General features: G+C 35.1%; 1 protein-coding gene across 13 annotated transcripts in view; it reads right to left on the bottom strand.

Moving 5' to 3' along the window:
• Window positions 1-21,412, bottom strand: part of C4H1orf185 (chromosome 4 C1orf185 homolog) — a 206,602-nt gene that overhangs the window by 57,296 nt on the left and 127,894 nt on the right. For 5 of the 13 annotated variants that reach the window (XM_081816921.1, XM_081816922.1, XM_081816920.1 and 2 more), the window contains one exon: window positions 840-967. The exons of 4 other annotated variants lie outside the window; for them this stretch is intronic. In XM_081816921.1, coding sequence (XP_081673047.1) covers window positions 840-967 — 128 coding nt within the window. Of the gene's footprint in view, window positions 1-124; window positions 968-4,051; window positions 6,091-7,538; window positions 7,576-10,901; window positions 11,683-15,458; window positions 16,654-21,412 lie in introns of those variants that run through there. 4 more of the 13 variants (XM_081816924.1, XM_081816923.1, XR_014144500.1 and 1 more) reach the window with 4 other exon arrangements.

Raw genomic sequence — 21,412 nt, 5'->3', positions numbered from 1 at the left:
CATCAAAAAAAAAATGAAATCTTGCCACTTGCAGTGATGTGGATGGAACTAGAGGGTATTATGCTAAGCGAAATAAGTTAATCAGAGAAAGACATGTATCATATGACCTCACTGATATGAGGAATTCTTAATCTCAGGAAACAAACTGAGGGTTGCTGGAGTGGTGGAGGGTGGGAGGGATGGGGTAGCTGGGTGATAGACACTGGGGAGGGTATGTGCTATGGTGAGCGCTGTGAATTGTGCAAGACTGTTGAATCTCAGATCTGTACCTCTGAAACAAGTGATACATTATATGTTAAAAAAAAAAAGAAGAAGATAGTAGGAAGGGAAAAATGAAGGGGGGGAAATCGGAGAGGGAGATGAACCATGACAGACTATGGACTCTGAGAAACTGAGGGTTCTGGGTGGGGGGATGGGTTAGCCCGGTGATGGGTATTAAAGAGGGCACCTTCTGCATGGAGCACTGGGTGTTATACGCAAACAGTGAATCATGGAACACTACATCAAAAGCTAATGATGTAATGTATGGTGATTAACATAACAATTAAATGAAATTTTAAAAAAAGATACTGATTTTGTTTCTTTCAGATATATATCCAGAAGTAGAACTGCTGGACAATATGGTAGTTCTTTTAATCTTTAGGGAACCTCCATGCTATTTTCCATTATGGCAGTAATAATTTACATTCCCACCAAGGATTCCCTTTTCTCCACATCCTTGCCAATACTTGTTGTTTCTTGTGTTTTTTATTTTAGCCATTCTCACAGGTGTGAGGTGACATCTGTGACATCTTGTGGCTTTGATTTGCATTTCCCTGATGATTAGTGACTTTGAGCACCTGTTGGCTATTTGTATGTCTTCTTTGGAAAAATTTCTCTTCAGTTCTTCTGCCATGGCTCACTCTTGAACTATTACATGCATAGGTGAAAATCCAAGGTATCCTGGGGCAAAACAACAGCTGGAGAGCTGAAAGAACCAAGCAGATACTTCAGTTATTGTCTACCACAGTGCAGACAGATTTAACCTATACAAGCTTACTTGATTTAAGAGAAAAAGCTCTAAGACTGACAAATAGCTCTAACTTGAATCATCACCATATAGAGATGTGGTTCCTCAACCAGTTCCCAGATTTGAGCTAGTTCTCAGGCTCAGAGCCTTTTAGATAAAAGATGGCCTTTGAGGAAAGGCCCAGCTGCTTTGCTAAAAATTTACATTGCAAATTTTATTACATAGTAAATCTTCCTCCTACACTTCCCCCCAAATATTTGCAGCCATTTGCCAGTGTGAGAGTGCATTGAGCTAAGGGAAATACCCAGATTTAAAAAATAGATTACCAGATACTGGCTGTGAACTGACACTAATTCCTGGAGATCTGAAATGTCACAGTGGTCCCCTAGTCAAAATAGGGGCCTATGGAGGTGAGGTCATTAATGTAGTTTCAGATTGGTCCATCTCAGTGAGCCTAGTGGGTTCCAAACCAAACCTGTGGTTATTTCCTCCAGTCCTAGAAAGCGTAATTGGAATAGGCATACTTAGCAAATGGCAAAATCTCCACACTGGTTCCCTAACCCATAGAATGAGGGCTAGTACGGTAGCAAAAACCAAGTGGAAGCCACTAGAACTGCTTCCTCCTCCCAAAATAATAAACCAAAAGCAATACACATAGAGAGATTACAGATTAATGCCACTCGAAAGATTCAGGAGTGGTGATTCTTACCATATCTCTTTTCAAGTTGCCTATTTGGCCTGTGCAGAAGACAGATAAATCTTAGAAAATGAAAATGGATTGTTCCAAACTACTTAATCAGGTAGTCCCTCTAATTATAGCTACTGTTCCTGGTGTTGCTTCATTGGTGGAGCAAATCAATACTTTCTCTTGTATATGCTATTCACCTATTCCTCCAGCAAATACTTTTTTTCTTTATTCTTGTTAGCATGGACCACAAGATGCAGTTTTATTTCATCTCTAAGGGTCAGCACTAACACCTTCACTGTTCTACTGCAGGGCTAGATTATCTCTCTAGCTCTCTGTCATAATCTAGTATAAATGGGCCTTAATCTTCATTCCCTACAAATGGACACCACAGGACATTTGTGATATCATGCTTACTGGACATGGTGAACAAGCATCAGTAACTACCCTAGATAATTTGGTAAGATATATGCATGCCAGAGGGTGGAAATAAATTCTACAAAATTCAAGGACCTGCTGCTTCAGTAAAATTACTAAGCATCCAGTGGTCTGGAGCATGTCCGGATATCCCTTCCAAGGTGAAAGACTAGTTGCTGCATTGGATACCTCCAACCACTAAGAAAGAGGCACAATGCATAGTGGGCTCCTTTGGATATTGAAGGTAACATATACTTCATTTGGATGTGCTACTTGGACCCACTTACTGAGTAACCTGAAAGAGGTTCCAGTTCTGAGTATGGCCTGGAAGAATAGAAAGCTCTGCAACAGATACAGGCTGCTAAGTTAGTTGTTCTGCCACATAGCAGATCCATGCTATGTGAAGTGTTTGTAGCAAAAAGATATACTCTATGGAGACTTTAGCAGGCAACCCTAGGTTAACAAGAGTCTACAGGATTCTAAACAAAGCCATGTTATCACCTGCCAATAATTATTCTTTTGGAACGTCCTCTGGCTTACTATTAGACTAGTAGGGACTTAACATGTGACCATGGCCACCAACTTACCTTTGAGTTCAACTGTTCACCATGAATTGGTGTTGTCTGATTTGCTAAGACATAAAATTAGGCATGCAGATCTGCACTCAATTACAAATGCCATTAGGATATATAAAATTGCATTTGAGCAGATTCTTAAAGCACAAAGAAACTGCATAAGAAAATGGTTAAATACCCATGGTTCTTACTCCAGCTACATGGTCTTCTCTCTTTCACCACATACCTGTGGCATCAAGTAGAGTTACTTACCATCATTTGACTGAGAAAAAAAATACTTGAGCCTGATTTTCAGACAGTTCTACATGATATGCCAGCATCATCTCAAAGTTCACAGCTGGAGTACCAGAGCCCTGCTCATGTATGGCCTTGATAGGCAGTGGTGAAAATTTCAGTAAGCATAACTTTGAGCAGTGACCTAGCTGTATAGCCTGGAAGGATAAATGTTCCAAGATATAGATTTTTACTGATTCACTGGCAGTGGGTAATGGTTTGGCTGAATGGTTGGGGACTTGTAAGGAATACAATTGGAAATTAGTGACAAGGAGTCTAGGAATGATATATATAGGTAAGTTTCTCTGAATGGGTACAGAATATGAATATAAGTGAGTCTCAAGTAAATGTTCCCCAAAGAGCAATATCAGAAGAAATGTTAATAATTAAGTGGACAAGATAATCCATTCTGTGGATGTCAGCCTCTTTCAAAAGCTACCCTTGCTACTGCTATGAATAATAAACTGTCCTTTGTCACTGACCCAAGAGACACAAAACTATTGAAGGCTAACTTGTCAGAGGGCATGAATGGTGAAATCTCAGATCCTTCACAGTTCTTGAAAATAAGATTATTTTAGACTGGTTTAATTTCATGTGTACTGCTCATTAGTCTTTTCAAAGAGAACAATTATACAGCTATGATATAGAATAACATTTTCATAAACAAGTAAATGTGTTAGGTTTTGAGAAATAAATTCAATCTATTCTATGATAATATAACAATTACTTTATATGCATAGATCTCTTTATTTCTCATTTGTAATGACAAACATTTGGTTAGGATGCTTTGGTCGGGGGCGCCTGGGTGGCTCAGTTGGTTAAGTGACTGCCTTCGGCTCAGGTCATGATCCTGGAGTCCCGGGATCGAGTCCCGCATCGGGCTCCCTGCTCGGCAGGGAGTTTGCTTCTCCCTCTGACCCTCCTCCCTCCTATGCTCTCTGTCTCTCATTCTCTCTCTCAAATAAATAAGTAAAATCTTAAAAAAAAAAAAAGGATGCTTTGGTCGTAGTAGCAGAAAAAAACTCTTTCTACTTTATGCAGAAAGGATAATTTATTATAAAATTACAAGGGTACCTTACCAACAGTTAAACAACAGTTTAAAACAGGACACTAATAAATATCAAATTTTGCTAGCTTAATCAAACAGGGGGATTTATTATTAGGATACAAGGGTGCCATACCAAGCCAAGGGCAGGCTTCATGAAGGGCTGGAACAAGGAAATGGAGGACTATTAGAAAGCAGGAATCACATTCTCCTGATCTCTCATCTCAGCTTTTTACTTTGCAAGTGCTTCACTGCTCTCTCACTGCAGATTTACTATTTTTCCTTCCCAAACCACAAGGTGGGACATGGCAGCCCATAGCTCCCAAGTTTGTTTCCTCTATTCCAGAGACTAATCAGATCAAAGCTAGACTCTCTTATCTTCAATCCCAAATTTCTAGGAAAGTTTTAAGATCTTACCAAATTAGAGATGACTTTTCTGGGATAGGAAGACGGACTCTGGGACGCCAAGAGACAGAGAACAATTTATATATATGCTGTTCCTTACAGACCCTAAGTTCAAATAGCTTATTTAGATGTGGGAGTGGATATTAGAGAGATGTTCTCACAACCAGTAACTAGTAGAAATAATGAGGTGGTTCAGAAGAGAGAGGTGTTCTAATCTTTTTTAATATTTCCCATGGGACAGAATCAATAGACATGGGTAATGCTACTATCTTAATTGAGACAAATTTTTTTTCATTTATTGTAATAGGTATGATTTATCTCTTGGGAAGATAAGCACAAATGCTGGCATGAGTAACTTAAGCACAAAAATTAATATTATATTTAATCATTTTCCAAGAAAGAAAGAAAAGGAGAGACTGATTACATGGAGAGTATTTAGGAGAAAGGGGAAAAAAAATTAATTACATGGTGGATTTCAGAAATTCCTCAGGACCAAACACAGAAATCTGACCAAGGGTCTCTCAGATTATCTTCATTAAGAGGTTTTGGAAAACTCATCAAACTCAGTAAATTTCCTTCATAACCCATTTGGAATTATTCCTAATAAAATGATAAAAATATGTAAAAAAGAAAAAAAAAGGATTTCTCAGATTAGAGAGGAACTCTGATTCATCTAGCTTGAATCAGCTGCTTAAGAACATAGCTGCCAACATTTCCATCATAGTGGAGTAAGGACTGGGAAACCATTCTGAGAAGCAGACATAGGAAAGGGCAAAGAAAATTATTTTCTGGATTCTTCAGTGTTCCAGGCTCCCCTAGAAGAGCAAAATTATATTGTTTACCAAAATCATGACAAAATAAAATTTGAATGATAGGAAATTTATGTATTTAAAATTCAGAAAAGCTGATGGAAATATTCTGCCCAGCCCTACCCATATTGAAATAAAATTGAAAATGTCAGAAGTATAAGGAAATGCTGTCAAAGTTTTATTCAAAAGTCTATTTGTGCTGAAGATTTCTTAAAGTATTTCTCTTGTATGCTGAAATACATTCATATTATTTATTATGTCCTTGGATGAGATACAAGGAGTTAAGCTTAATGTTCATGATGTCACTCTACTGCTTCCTGTAATTTTGTTTCTAGAAATAAGAATTGGCAAGGGAAGTAGGACCACTCTATGGTAACGAACAAGTAATAGTATGGACATGTTAAGAGCCTCAGAAGCTGGTAATTCAGTTTTAACTTTCCATCACTTCAGTATATACAATGTTTCAAAAGAAAAAAGTCATTCAATATTATGTTGAAGGTTTTGTATTTCAACCTCTGTATTTCTTCGTGAAAATATTTCCTTAATGCTGTCATCTTTCTGATCATCATAAAGTGTCATGTTCAGTACATTTTCAGTACAATCTTCTAATGAAATTGTTGACAGGTATGAAAGTACTTTTTCCATTAGAGGTTCCCTGAGAAAAGGAATTGGAGAGCTCTTTTTTGCTAGAGTATCATCAGAAAACCAGTCATCAGCTGCTTCTATACTTTGGCTGTAATAAGAATCAGATGGTAGTGTTGATAAGCTTAAGGTAACACTGCTGGGATGTGTTGCCAAGCTAGTCTCTGAGGGGTCACAAATGACCTTTTTTGTTGCAAGGCAGAATTCATCTTTAGAGTGATCTTTTATTACTGTAAAAGAAAATTAGATTTACTATGAATATTACATATTCATCAGCCAAATCTTACTTATAAGGACAATATTTCTTTTTCAAATTCAGACTTTTTAGGGTTAAAATGGACAGGAGGATGCAATAGTGAAAATTCTGAGTTGCTATCATCATCTGTGCGATGTTAAATATGTAACTGGGGATTAACAATTTCACAATGATGAAGAATAGAAAAGGCTATTCTAAATAAAATCAATCTGCTTTAATAGGAGATTTTAAATAGGCTAGAAGGCTCAGTTCTGGAATGTCCCTTAATATCAGAAAACATAGTTTCTTAAATATTTATAGATAAGTATTGCCTGATTTTTAAAAAATAAATTAAAAAAATACATGCCTCTGTAAGCAGGCAGATTACAAAATGTTTGGTCCACAGAGGGAAGGGCCTATGGGTTGGCTTTACACCAATTAAAATAACAACTAATATTCCTAGAGTGCCTTACAATATGCAAAGCAGTCTGATATATTTCCATATCTCATTTATCCTGTAAATAATTTTTCAAGGAGGTTATTATTAGAACCACTTCATAAAGGAGAAGACTGAGATTTAGAGATGGATGACTCACCACAAATCAGATACACAACAGACTTCACCTAGACTTCTAGTACTCTAAGATTCATGCTTCTCCAATTATTACATTATTTATGCGGCACAGTTGATATTTAAAAATGTTAAGTTTTAGAAAATATCACACTATATAGTATCCTAAGGACCTTTTATAATATTTTACATATTGACTTTTTTTTAACATATTGACTTCTGAAATTAAAGTACAACATTAATTTTTAAAGCTGTTTTAAATACCTTATTATATTTTATATATCCAACATTTCTTATATTATGTAGGACGGTAATGTTTTGAGGTACTAAGACATCATGTGCAGTATCTAAAGGATTATAAAATACCCATGTCTTTTGACCCTCTAGGATTACCATATGGCATTGACTATGATACTTCTTCTGTTTTTGTTTTTTTTTTTTAAGAGATGGGGAGAGAGAGAGGGAGAGGATGAGTGGAGGGAGAAAGAGAGAATTTAAACACGCTACATGCCCAGCGTGGAGCCCTACGCCAGGCTTGATCTCACAACCCTGAGATCATGACGTGAACTGAAATCAAGAATTGGATGCTTAACCCACTGAACTACCAAGGTGCCCCTGACAATGATACTTTTGGGTATAAATAAGGAACAAAAATTTAAATTTCACATTTTAATTTAAGATGCGACATTGCAAGTCTTGTTTTTTAAGAAATATATGCCCACGCACATACTAATACATTACTGTTTCCCTTGAATTTCCATAATATTAAAATAATATTTAGATAGCATTTAGGTAGGCCTCTTGGTTCTTTAAGATGCAAATTGCTTTAAGTTGATTATGATTTCTTCTAATAAATTGTTGAGAAAAATTACCTTTTATATGTGCTGTTTCCTTTTTTCTTTGCTCCTCCTATATAAAAAAAGTTATTTGTATTTAAAAAACTGAATGTTTCTATGTAATTTGTTTAATATATTTAATGTATATTTATATAAGAATAATATATTTTAACTTCATAATAAGTTTTTGATGGAATTTTTTTTCCACGATGAGTTTATTTCACCAAAATATACTGACAGAAAAAAAAAGTGTTTAGGTCTCATCTGGAAAGAATGTGAATTGGTTCAAGAAGGCAGTCTCAGGATAGGGAATGAAAGGGTGAAATAGAGTTCATAAGGATTATTTCTCCCCCTCCTCACTAACTCAGAGTCACTTGATTAGAACTAGAGAGGTCTAAAAAAGTAGTTAGAATTCCTAGACTTACTCATTTCATTAACCAACAACAACAAAAAAGTGAATTCTGGCTGAAGACTTTTATAAAAGTGTGCTATTCTTTTGAAGCAAATAAAACAGTTGCTCAAACAATATGTTCCATATGTGTTCTGGGAAGTGTCATGGTGTAGTAGTTTTCAAACTCCAGGGCATCAGAATCACCTGATGTGCTTATTAAAATGCTGATACTTGGGCATAATATCAGATCCTACTAAAACAGATTCTCTGGGAGGGGTTTGGGAATATCCATTGTAACACACTCTGCAAGTGGTTCTGATTAGGTTTTCCTACTGCATAGGGTGTTTGGGATGGAGTGGGTGAAGATGAGGCTGAGAGATAATAACATTGTCTTCTTGTGTTTTAGGAGAACAGTGTTAGTACTCCATGCTGATCTGCATTGTCCTATCCCCCAAAATGGTTTGCTTAAGATATACATATATATAGGGTATGTATGTGTGTGTATATATATTATGTATATAATATATATATTTCATATATGTCTTATATGTATATAGGATAACACATAAGTACTTTTTTCACAATCAACTTTACTTATTTGTCACTTTTACCTTTTATTAATATAAATGCCAGTATAGGGTCCTGACTTAGCTTACCTGGACTTAGGACCGATTCAATTTGTGACTCCTATATAAATTATATTAGAACGCTGCCCCTCAGACTTTTATGTCCCTATATTTTACCTGGGGAATTTGTTCAAATGCAGATTATAACCCAGTAGGTCTGGAGTGGGGTCTGAGATTGTGCATTTCTAACAGATGCGCCCAGGTAATGATGAGATTGCTGGTCTGGGGACCACGGAATAAGGCCCTAGACTGATTGAAATTCCACCCAAATTTAAGGGAATAGCAAAACAAACATTCTTACATATTGCTACTTATAAATAGGTAGAATTTTTCTGGAGGGCCATATAACAAATCTACTTCTAGAAATGTATTATGCCAGGTTAATAATTTTGGATTTATGTAAATATTCAGTTACCAGAATGTTCTTTACAACATTGTTAAGCATTTTTAAAGTCTGCAACTTAAAATTCTAAAAGAAATACTTAAATGTATTATGATACATAGATAGTAGTACAATCAATATTCTTCCAACTATTAAAAATGATGCTATAATTCCAGAAGTAAGGGCTCAAAAAATGACAGGGACATATAAAAAAAGACAGGGGGGACGCCTGGGTGGCTCAGTCGGTTAAGCGTCTGCCTTCGGCTCAGTTCATGATCCCAGGGTCCTGGGATCGAGTCCTGCATCAGGCTCCCTGCTCTTCAGGGAGCCTGCTTCTCCCTCTGCCTCTGCCTCTCTCTCTGTCTCTCATGAATAAATAAAAAAAAAAAAATCTTAAAAAAAAAAAAAGACAGGGAAACATCCTTGAAGGGGTTCCCACTGGTTAAATTTGGGCATCAAAATAAGTATAGTAATGGATTATCATCTGCTGAATAACCCAGAAACCCATGAGTCTACACAGATAATAAAGACAGAGAGCTTTTTTCTTATAGTAGAAAGCCAAATGGAAGATGGAAGTAGTAGAATTAGAAAAACATTATTTGCTACAGTTTTGTAAAGATTAGTTCAGGCAAGAATAATTTATATAGCTGGTAAGTAGAGTTTGATGAAGAAAGATATTTTCATGGTTACTTGGTTCAAAGTGTCATCACACAGGTTATTTAATTGCTAGGGTAAAAACAGGAATAATCCAATGGGTGAATAGACATCATGTGTGATCAACTAAAATCATTAGTGAAAAGCAGATGAACATTGTATGTCTTCAGATGTGATAAAATGAATCTGATCACAAGGAAAGTCAAAATGAGTCTATGATCTATAAAGTAACTGACTGTATTCTTCAAAAGTGTCAATATCATGGATGATGACAAAAGGACATTTTAAAATATTTTGAACTGAACAATGATGAGAACAAAACATAAAAATTTGTGAGATGCAGCAAAAGCAATGCTTAGAGGAAAATTTAAATATTAGATGTTTATATTATAAAAGAAGAAAAGTCTAAGAATAATAAAATTGAATATTTCTAGCAAGACTGATTTAGGATATAATCAGGAATGAAATGAGTGCCATCACTAAAGATTCTACAGATATTAGAAGGATAATAAGTGGATACTATTAAAAACTTTATGCCAATAAACTTAACAACTTAGATTAAATGGACAAATTCATTGAAAAACATAAATTTCTAAAACATACAGAATAAAACATTTAAATATCTATTAAAGGTCCTATATTTATAGTCAAAAACTTTCTCTGGAAGAAAACTCTAGACCTAGATGAACTCATTGCTGAATTCTAGGAAAACCTTTGAGAAAGCAGTATTGCCAATTATACACAAAAATTTTTCAAAAAGTAGAGGAGCAGGAAACATTTCATAGCTATTTTGTGACCAGAATAACTGTGATTTTAAAATCTAACAACAAAGAGGGGTATCTGGGTGGCTCAGTCTGTTAAGTGTTTTCCTTTAGCTCAGGTCATGGTCCCGGGGTCCTGGGATTGAGCCTGGCATCAGGCTCCCTGCTCAGCGGGGAGTCTGCTTCTCCCTCTATTCCTCCCCCTGCTCCTGTTCTCTCTCTCTCTCAAATAAATAAATTCTTTAAAAAGTCTAACAAAGATATTATAAGATAAGAAAATTATAATGTCCCTCAAGAAAATAGATGCAAAAGTGACTTAAAATATATCAGTAAATCAAATCCAGTGGGTTTATTCCAGGAATACAAGGTTGGTTTAACATTTGAAATTCAATGTAATTCACACTAACAAAAGAGAAAATCCATGTGAACAATGTCAAAAGATGCAGAAAAACCATTTGGCAAAATTCAGCAAACTTCATGACTAAAAAAACAGAAACAACAAACTCTCAGACTAAGAATAGAAGGGAATTTTCTTGACCTGACAATATGCATCTACAAAAATTCCATAGTTAACCTTCTACTTACTGGTGAAGAGTTGAATGTATTCTCTCTGAGATGAGGGATATAAAAAGGATAACTGTTCTTGACACTTCTATTCATCATTATACGTGAGGCCTTACCCAGTAAAACAAGATAAAAAATTAAAAGCATAAAGATTAGAAAATAAGTAAAATTGATGTTTTTCACAGATGATATGATTGTGTTGAAGAAAACCCTATGGAGTCCACAAAAAAAACTACTAAAAGTAATAAGTAAATTTATTTATAAAGGTCACAGAACACAGATCAATATAAATATCAATTGCCAAAGATGGCAATTCACTCCAATCTTATCTATAAACTAAATGTAATTCCCATCACAATCTCAAAAAGATTTTTTGTAGCTAGAGATTAATTTATCTTAAAATTTATATGAACAGGCAAAAAAACAATAAAAGCTAAAAAAAATTGACAAAGAAATGAAATTGGAGGAACCATACTGCTCAATTTTATGACCTACTATGTAGCTAGAGTGTGGTATTGGTAGAAATAGACACACAGGTCAGCAGTACAGACAGAGATCCAGAAATAGACCCACACATATTTTTCCAACAGATTTTTGACAAAAGTTGCAAAAGCAATTCAATGTAAAAAGGATAGCCTTTTCGATAAATAGTGCTGGAACAATTAGACATCAGGAGTCCCCAAAATGAATTTTGACTTACACCTCATACCTTATTAAAAAAATTAACTAAAAGTGGATCAAAGATAGAAATATAAAATGTAAAACTTAATAGCAAAAACAATCATGAAAAAAAAAAGTTGGAGAACTTCCTGAAATTAAAACTTACTTCAAAGCTACAATAATTAAGAAGATGTGGTACTGATATAAGGATAGATACATAGATCAATGGAATAGAACTGACATTCCAGAAATAAAAGTTCACATTCATAGTCAATTGATTTTTGACAAGTGTTCCAAGACAATCATTGGGGAAAGAATAGTCTTTTCAACAAATGGTGTTGGGACAACCAGATATGTACATGCAAATGAATGAAGTTGGGCCCATACCTCACACCATATCAAAATGTAACTCAAAATAGATTAAACATTTAAATATAAGAGCTAAAACTATTAAAACTCTTAGAAGAAAATATAGGCATAAATCTTTACATCTTAGATTAGAAAAAGGTTTTAGATATGACACTGAAGTTTTTAATCCTGATGAAGTCCCAATAGTTCATTTTTGCTTTGGTTTCCCTTACCTCCAGAGACATGTCTAGTAAGAAGCTGCTATGGCCAACGTGAAAGAGGTTGCTGCCTGTGATCTCCTCTAGGATTTTGATGGTTTCCTGTCTCACATTTAGGTCTTTCAACCATTTTGAATTTATTTTTGTGTATGGTGTAAGAAAGTGGTCCAGTTTCATTCTTTTGCATGTTGCTGTCCAGTTTTCCCAACACCATTTGTTGAAGAGACTATCTTTTTTCCATTGTATATTCTTTCCTACTTTGTCAAAAATTAGTGGACCATATAGTTGTGGATCCATTTCTGGGTTTTCTCTTCTGTTCCATTGATCTACATGTCTGCTTTTGTGCCACTACCATATTGTTTTGATTACTACAGCTTTGTAGAATATCTTGATATTTGGGATTGTGATATCTCCATTTTTGTTCTTATCAAGATTGCTTTGGCTATTTGAGGTCTTTTAATTTTAGGATTATTTGCAAAACATAAATTTGATCTGTTCATACATTGGAATACTATAAAAAAGTCTATAATGAACTATGGGTATATGCACCAACCTGGATGAATCTCAGAAACATAATGTTGCACAAAAAGGTAAGAGTATATTAGACATGGAGTCTAAAAACATGTAAAATTTAATAATACATTGTTCAAGGATCTATAGTATTTGTGGTAAAACCATAAAGCAAAGCAAAGAAATGGTTAACTGCAATTACAGGATAATGGGTCCTTCTGTGAAGGGTGGGGGTACAAACTGTAAGAGATAAATGAAGACTCAGGACATCTCAAAGGTACTGGTAGTATTCTATTTCTTATTCTGGGTGGTGGGCTTAGTCTTTAAATTGTTTATGGGTACTCTTCTGTTTATATGCTGTATTTCACAATAAACGCTTTTTTAGAAATGAAGCTGTAGTTCTAAATATTAAGCCGTATCTTTTGTTATAATTTTCATCCTCCTGCCTGTCTGTCTCTAGGAGGTGAGGAAGAGGCCACTACACAGGCAGAAATTGAGATGAGAAAAAGAGGGGCAATATGAAAAAGAATCCTTTTGTACTGAAACTGACTGTGGCTGAAGTCAGCACTACCTTATTCTTTTCATACCATGTTTTCATACTATGTTTTATAATACCTTTTTTTCTGAATTAGGTTCCTATCACTATCAAGAATTCTGGCTAATATTTTATATTTACTTGTGTATTATTTATCTCTCCCATTAGACTATAAATCTCATGGGAATAGGGACTCTTGTCTTCCTTGTTCACTACCAAATTTCCAGTTGCCTAGAACAGTGCCTGGCATATAAGCCTTTATTAGGTATTTGCTGAATGAACAATAAACAGTTAAACAGTACTACTATATATGTACTTCTTCCATCATAGTACTCATGACATTTTTGTAATTATCTGTCTGTATCTATCATTAGGTATGAAGACATCATTATGTCTGTATCTATCATTAGGTATAAAGACATCATTATACTACAGTACCTAGCAAAATGCCTAGATGTGTTGGGTACTCAGTAAATTCAATTAATACTAAATACGTAGATGGAAACATTTTTCTCTGCAATGCAATCTCAATTTCAAACAACCCTTCATTTGAAAGAACTATTAATCTTTAGAATTGATTTGATCATTAAGCCCACCTGCTTAAAACCCCCCAGTAATCATAATGGTAAACTTGTATGATGCTCACTATGTGACCAGGCATGATTCTGAGTGTTTTTTACATACTAATTCATTTACTTCCCATAACAATTCTATGGAGATAAAATCATCCTCATTTTGCAGATGAGGAAACAGACACACAGAAGTTAAGTAACTTGCCTAAGATTATACAGCTAGTAGTGGTAGAGCCAGGATTCTAACCTGCATCAACTGGCTCTACAGTCTATGCTCTTGACCCTAATCCCATAATGCCTCCAGTGGATCTGTAAAGCCTATGGAGTAAAATCCAAAATCCTTAGGCTGTAAATGAGGTTTCTCACAACTCCATCTCCAGGATCTTTCCCCACCACTTCTCTCTATGAACCCTAGGCCCCAAAAACTGTAACAATTTTACTGAATATGTTACTTACTTTCATAGCTGCAAGCCTTTGAACATAGAATGAATGTCCTTTGTTCTCTTTCCTCCTGGCACACTTACATTCCTTTCTCAAAATCCAGCTAAAAATTTCTTCTCTGGGAAGCCTTCCTCAATTTATGCTCCCTTGTCTGCACTTCTTCAATTCTGTGGCTCTTACCACATTATGATGTAATTTTTAGCTTATATGTTTTTCTTCTCTACTAACTTTGGGCTCATCTAGGTCTGAACTCATATCTTATTTGTTTATGTAGCCTCAGTGCCAAACCTAGTGTTGTCATATTTAAGGCCCTTGAAAAATATTTGTTCAACAAATGAACACTGAGTTCAATTTGAGTTCAATATTCAATATGTATAATGAAACTTTGATATCCTATCAATTTGTTGCTATTTATTTATTAATGCTATAATAATAATGATGATGCTATAAACCACTAATATTTGTTTTGTTTAGTTATATCATAGTTTTACATTTCTACTGGTATCTCCCCCTTGTTTTACTTTGTCCATATAACACTTGTGTATGGTGTAAGAAAGTGGTCCAGTTTCATTCTTTTGCGTGTTGCTGTCCAGTTTTCCCAACACCATTTGTTGAAGAGACTATCTTTTTTCCATTGTATATTCTTTCCTACTTTGTTGAAAATTAGTGGACCATATAGTTGTGGATCCATTTCTGGGTTTTACTTTGCCCATATAACACTTGTTTTACTTTGTCCATATAACTCTCTTTTGACACCACATAACAGAAAGTTAATTATGTGTCTTCCTTTCCCACTTGTACTACACTAGCATATCTTACCATCCTTAACTGGGGGTTCCCAGAGCTTAGAATATAATGAAGTCTTAATAAATCCTTGTTAAGTTTTACTTAATTTCAGTTAGTTGGTTTTGTTAGATTATTTGATTATCTGAGTATCCTCTTATTTCCAAATCGCTTTCCTCTGATGGGCCTGGCAATTTTGCTTTGTTTTTCTTATGCCATTTATCTTCATCCCTGTAATAATCCCCATCTGAGGAATATAGGTTCTTAAGCTAGAGATATAGAGAAACAACTACAAAAGCATTTTCTTTTAGTTTTTCAGTTTCCTATAATATAAAAACTAACTAGTCTGGGTAATTTAAATTTAGCTCCACATTACTATCTCTCAAATTTAAAAATAACAGTGGATACTCTGTCTTTCAAATTTAAATGTTAATGACAATTTCAAACAATGTTAATGACATGGTATCAAATAAATTATTTGAAAATATTTCTATAAAATATCATACACTACCTGTGATTGGAATCCTCCAGTATGAAAATTTCGAGAAATAAAGATACACTGAGAATGATTTTTAATCTTTCCCTTTAATGATCTTTGCCTGCATCTCTCATCAGTTGCTTTAAATTTGGAATTTTGAAATATTTCTCTGAAAAATATTTTATAGAGAATTATTATCAAACATGAGTTCCATTATAAATCACTTAAATTATTATTTCCAATAGTTATACATAAAGGTTTAAAGTCAGAATTACTATACATTTATTTTTAAAACACCAATCAACATATATATTCCCTTCTCATATGTTACTGATTTCACTACACCTATTTTATTCATAGAATGTAAATTAAGCTACTTCTTATGCAGTCATTCCAAACTTAACTATTTATTTTATTTATTTTTTTCAAGGAATTATGGCCTTTATTTTTTTTAATTTTATTTTATTATGTTAGTCACCATAAACACTGTTTAAAAAATAATGCTGATTGCCATTTCTTCTTACAGAAGTACTAGAAAATTTCTAAATTAATTCAAGAGACTGTATTGCATTACTTAATGAGGTACAATTAGGATTCACTCATTCATTGAATTCAGTTCACTTAACAGATATTTATTCAGTACTATGTGTCAGGCATTATGCTGCATGTTGTATATATAGTGGCAAGGAAAAAAAAGCACAGCCACTACCCTCATAGAACTGTTATTGCTCTCGTGGAAGTTAAACACTATTAAGGAAGACAGACATTAATAAAATGCTGACAAGAAAATGAAAAATTACAACTTTGGAAAGTGTTATCAAGGAAAGGTACCTGGTGGACTGTGGGAGTATGCAACAAAGGGAATTAATCTGGTTAAAGAGGTTAAGGAAGTCTTTTCTGAGGAAGGGATGATTGAATTGGGCATTTGAAGCAATAGTTTGTTATTAGGTAGAGTATTGTGGAGGAAGGGAGATGCAGAAGAAAGAATGTTCCAGTCAGAAAGCATATCAAGTATAAAGACCTAGGGGCCAGATTAGGACAGTGCAACAGAAGCAGTGAAAGCAAGAGAGAAGTGGGAGATGAAATGGGCAGACCATGTAAGGCCTTAAAAGTCATGCCGCTTGGACGCCTGGGTGGCTCAGTTGGTTAAGCGACTGCCTTCGGCTCAGGTCATGATCCTGGAGTCCCGGGATCGAGTCCCACATCGGGCTCCCTGCTCGGCAGGGAGTCTACTTCTCCCTCTGACCCCCCTCCCTCTCATGTTCTCTGTCTCTCATTCTCTGTCTCGCAAATAAATAAAATCTAAAAAAAAAAAAAAAAAAGTCATGCCGCTTGTCTTTATCCTAAAAGCAATGGGAAGTCCTTTATAATATAGTGGGGAATGGGATGGAATGGTCTGGTAACTTGATTAGATGTGTATTTGGAAAATGTCTGGCTGAAGTGTGAAGAGATTTAATGAGGATGATAGTAAAGGTAGAGTGTCAGTTATAACTTGTACTGCAGTAATCTATGTGAGGGATAATGATAACTTAAATAAGATGGTGGCAGTGGTAACTGAAAGAAAAGGATAGATTTGAGTGATTTATGAGGTAAATAAATAGAACTTGGTGATGGTTCAAATTTGGGGGAAGCATGAAAGAGAGAGGAAGATATCAAGCATGTCTTCAATTTTTAGAGAGAAAAAAAAAACCCTTCCTTGACCTCACATTCTCCTCCAGCTACTTCCCCATTTGTCAACTCCCCTTCACCAAAAACAAAACAAAACAATACAAAACAAAAAAACCCATCTTCCTTAAAGAGAGATCTATACTTGATTACCTCCTGCATTTTATTCAAATGTGAGCTTCTGAACCCATAACTCCACCAAAACTGTTAAAGGTCATCAATAACTTCCATGTTGACAAATCCAAAAATTATTTCTCCATCCTCATCTTTCTCAACTTCTTAAGCACTTTCAATATCATCTCCTCCTTCTTGAAACATTTTCTAATTTTTTCCCTCTATTTCTTTTAAAAATTTTAAATTCCAGTATTGTTAACATACAATGTTATCTTAGTTTCAGGTGTAAATATAGTAATTCAACAAGTCCATACATCACTCAGTGCTCATCATGACAAGTGCACTCCTTAATCCCCATCACCTATTTCACCCATCCTCCCCTTCACCTCCCTTCTGATAACCATCAGTTTGTTCTCTATAGTTAAGAGTCACTTCTTGGTTTCCCTCTCTCTCTCTCTTTTGTTTTGCTCTTTGTTTTGTTCCTTAAAATCCACATATTAGTGAAATCATATGGTATTTATCTCTCTGACTTATTTTGCTTAACATTATACTCTCTAGCTCCATTCATGCAAATGGCAATATTTTATTCTTTTTTATGGCCAAATAATATTCCATTGTCTATTATACCACATCTTCTTTATCCATTCATCATTCGATGGACACTTGGGCTGCTCCCATAGTTTGGCTACTGTAAATAATGCTGCAATAAACAGAGGGGTGCATGTATCCCTCTGAATTCATGTTTTTGGATTATTTTGGGGTAAATACCCAGTAGTGCGATTACTGGATCATAGGGTAGCTCTATTTATAATTTTTGAGGAACCTCCATACTGTCTTCCAAAGTGGCTGCACCAGTTTGCATTCCCACCAACAGTACAAGACAGTTCCTTTTTCTGCACATCCTCTCCAACACTTGTTTCTTGTGTTTTTTATTTTAGTCATCCTGACAGGTGAGAGGTAATATCACATTGTGGTTTTGATTTGTATTTCCCTGATGATCAGTGGTGCTGAGCATCTCTTCATGTGTCTATTGGCATCTGGATGTCTTCTTTGAAGAAATGTCTGTTCATGTCTTCTGCCCATTTTTAAATTGGACTATTCATTTTGTGGGTGTTGAGTTGTATAAATTCTTTATATATTTTGGATACTAACCCCTTATCAGATATCATTTGCAAATATCTTCTCCTGTTCCATAGGTTTCCATTTAGTTTTGTTGATTATTTCCTTTGCTATGCAGAAGCTTTTTATGTTGATGTAGTCCCAATAGCTTATTTTTTCTTTTATTTCCCTTGCCTCAGGAGACATATCTAGAAAAATGTTGCTAGAGCCAATGTCAGAGAAATTACTGCCTGTGCTCTCTTCAAGTGGTCCAGTTTCATTCTTTTGCATGTGCCTGTCTAGTTTTCCCAACATCATTTGTTGAAGAGACTTTATCCCATTGGATATTCTTTCCTGTTTTGTTGAAGATTAATTGACCACAAAATTGTGGGTTTATTTCTGTGTTTCCTATTCTGTTCCATTAATCTATGTGTCTATTTTTGTGCCAGTACCATACTGTTTTGATTACTACCACTTTGTAATATAATTTGAAGTCCGGAATTGTGATATCTCCAGCTTTATTTTTCTTTTTCAAAATTGCTTTGGCTATTCAGGGTCTTTTGTAGTTCCATATAAATTTTGTGATTTTTTTGTTCTAGTTCTGTGAAAAAATGTTTTTGGTGTTTTGATAGGAATTGCATTAAATCTGTAAATTGCTTTGGGTAGTATGGACATTTTAACAATAATTGTTCTAAGCAATGAGCATGGAATGTCTTTCCATTTCTTTGTCTCTTTAATTTCTTCCATCAATGTTTTATAGTTTTCAGAGTATGGGTCTTTCACCTCTTTTTTTATTCCTAGGTATCCTATTGTTTTTGGTGTGATTATAAATGGGATTATTTTCTTAATTTCTCTTTCTGTGGCTTCATTATTAGGGTATTAAAATGCAACAGATCTCTACAAATTGATTTTGTATCCTGTGACTTTACTAAATTCATTTATCAGTTCTAGTAGTTTTTTGGTAGAGTCTTTAGGGTTTTCTATATATAGTATCATCTGCAAATAATGAGAGTTTTACTTCTTCCTTACCAATTTAGATATCTTTTATTTCTTTTTGTTGTCTAATTGCTTTGGCTAGGACTTCTGGTACTATGTTGAGTAAAAGTGGTAAGAGTGGACATCCTTGTCTTGTTCCTGACCTTAGGAGGAAAGCTCTGTTTTTCCCCACTGAGAATGATAATAGCTGTGAGTTTTTCATGTATGGCTTTATTATGTTGAGGTATGTTCCCTCTAAACCTACTTTTTAAAGGGTTTTTATCATGAATCGATGTTGTACTTTGTCAAATGCTTTTTCTGCATCTATTGAGATGATCAAAGTTTTTACTTTCTTTTATTGATGAGATATATCACACTGATTATTTTGTGAATATTGAACCACCCTTGCATCCCAGGAATAAATCCCACTTGGTCATGGTGAATGACTTTTTTAAGTATTGGTGGATTCTATTTGCTAGTATTTTGTTGAGATTTTTGTATCTATGTTCATCAGAGATATTGGCCTATAGTTCTCCTTTTTGTGGTATATTTATCTGGTTTTGATATCAGGATAATGCTGGCCTCATAGAATGAATTTGAAAGTTTTCCTTCTTCTATTTTTTAGAATACTTTGAGTAGAATAGGTATTAACTCTTCTTTAAATGTTTGGTAGCATTCACCCGTGGAGGCATCTGGCCCTGGACTATTGTTTGTTTGGTGTTTTTTGATTACAGATTCAATCACCTCGCTGGTAATAGATCTATTCAGATTTTCTGTTTCTTCCAGTTTCAGTTTTGGTAGGTTATATTTCTCTGAATTTATCCATTTCTTCTAGGTTGTCTAATTTGTTGGCATACAATTTTTCATAATCTCTTAAAATTATTTGTATTTCTGGGATGTTATTTCTTCTCTTTCGTTCTTTCATTGATGATTTTGTTCATTTGAATCCCCCCCCCCTCCTTTCTGGAAGAGTCTGCCTAGAGGTTTATCAATTTTGTTGATCTTTCAAAGAACCAGCTCCTGGTTTCATTGATTTGTTTTTTTTTTAAGTTTCTATATCATTTATTTCTGCTCTAATCTTTATTATTATTTTCTTTCTTCTGCTGGTTTTAGGTTTTGTTTGTTGTTCTTTTCCTAGTTCCTTTAGGTTGTTTGAGGTTTTTCTTGCCTCATGAGGTAGGCCTGTATTACTGTAAACTTCCCTCTTAGAATTGCTTTTGCTGGGGGTGGCCAGGTGGCTCAGTCTGTTAAGTATCTAACTCTTGGTTTCAGCTCAGGTCATGATCTCAAGGTCATGAGATTGAGCCCTCTGTCAGGCTCTGTGCTGGGAGTGAAGCCTGCTTAAGATTCTCTTTCTCCCTCTCCTCTGCTCCTCCTTTCTCTCTCTCTTCCTCTAAAGAGTAAAAATAAAAAATAAATTTAAAAAATAATTGCTTTTGCTGTATCCCAAAGAATTTGGACCATTGTGGGGTTTTTTTTAAAGATTTTATTTATTAATTTATTTGAGAGAGAGAAAGAGAAAGACTGAATTGCTGTATGAGTTCTAGTAATTTGGGGGTGGAGTTTTTGGGTTTTCCACATAAAGCAGGGAGGAGGGGCAGAGAGAGAGGGAGAAACAGACTCCCTGCCGAGCAGGGAGCCCAACCCCGGGGCTCAATCCCAGGATCCAGAGATCATGACCTAAGCTGAAGGCAGATGCTTAACTGACTGCGCCACCCAGGTGCCCCTGGACTATTGTGTTTTCATTTTTGTTTGTTTCCATGTGCCTTTTATTTTTTTTATTTAATTTTATTTTATTATGTTATGTTAGTCACCTTACATCATTAGTTTTTGATGTAGTGTTCCATGATTCATTGTTTTCGTGTAACACCCAGTGCTCCATGCAGAAGGTGCCCTCTTTAATACCCATCACCAGGCTAACCCATCCCCACACCCCCGTCCCCTCTAAAACTGTCAGTTTGTTTCTCAGAGTCCATAGTTTCTCATGGTTAATCTCTCTCTCGGATACCCCCCCTTCATTTTTCCCTTCCTTCTCCCAATGTCCTTCATGCTCTTCCTTATGTTCCACAAATAAGTGAAACCGTATGATAATTGACTTTCTCTGCTTGACTTATTTCACTTAGCATAATCTCCTC

Source organism: Leptonychotes weddellii, chromosome 4 (assembly GCF_054177405.1).
Source record: "Leptonychotes weddellii isolate Sample4059 chromosome 4, ASM5417740v2, whole genome shotgun sequence".
Taxonomy (NCBI): Eukaryota; Metazoa; Chordata; class Mammalia; order Carnivora; family Phocidae; genus Leptonychotes; species Leptonychotes weddellii.
Note: the sequence above shows the minus strand (reverse complement) of the source record. Positions and strands in the feature narration are given on the sequence as shown.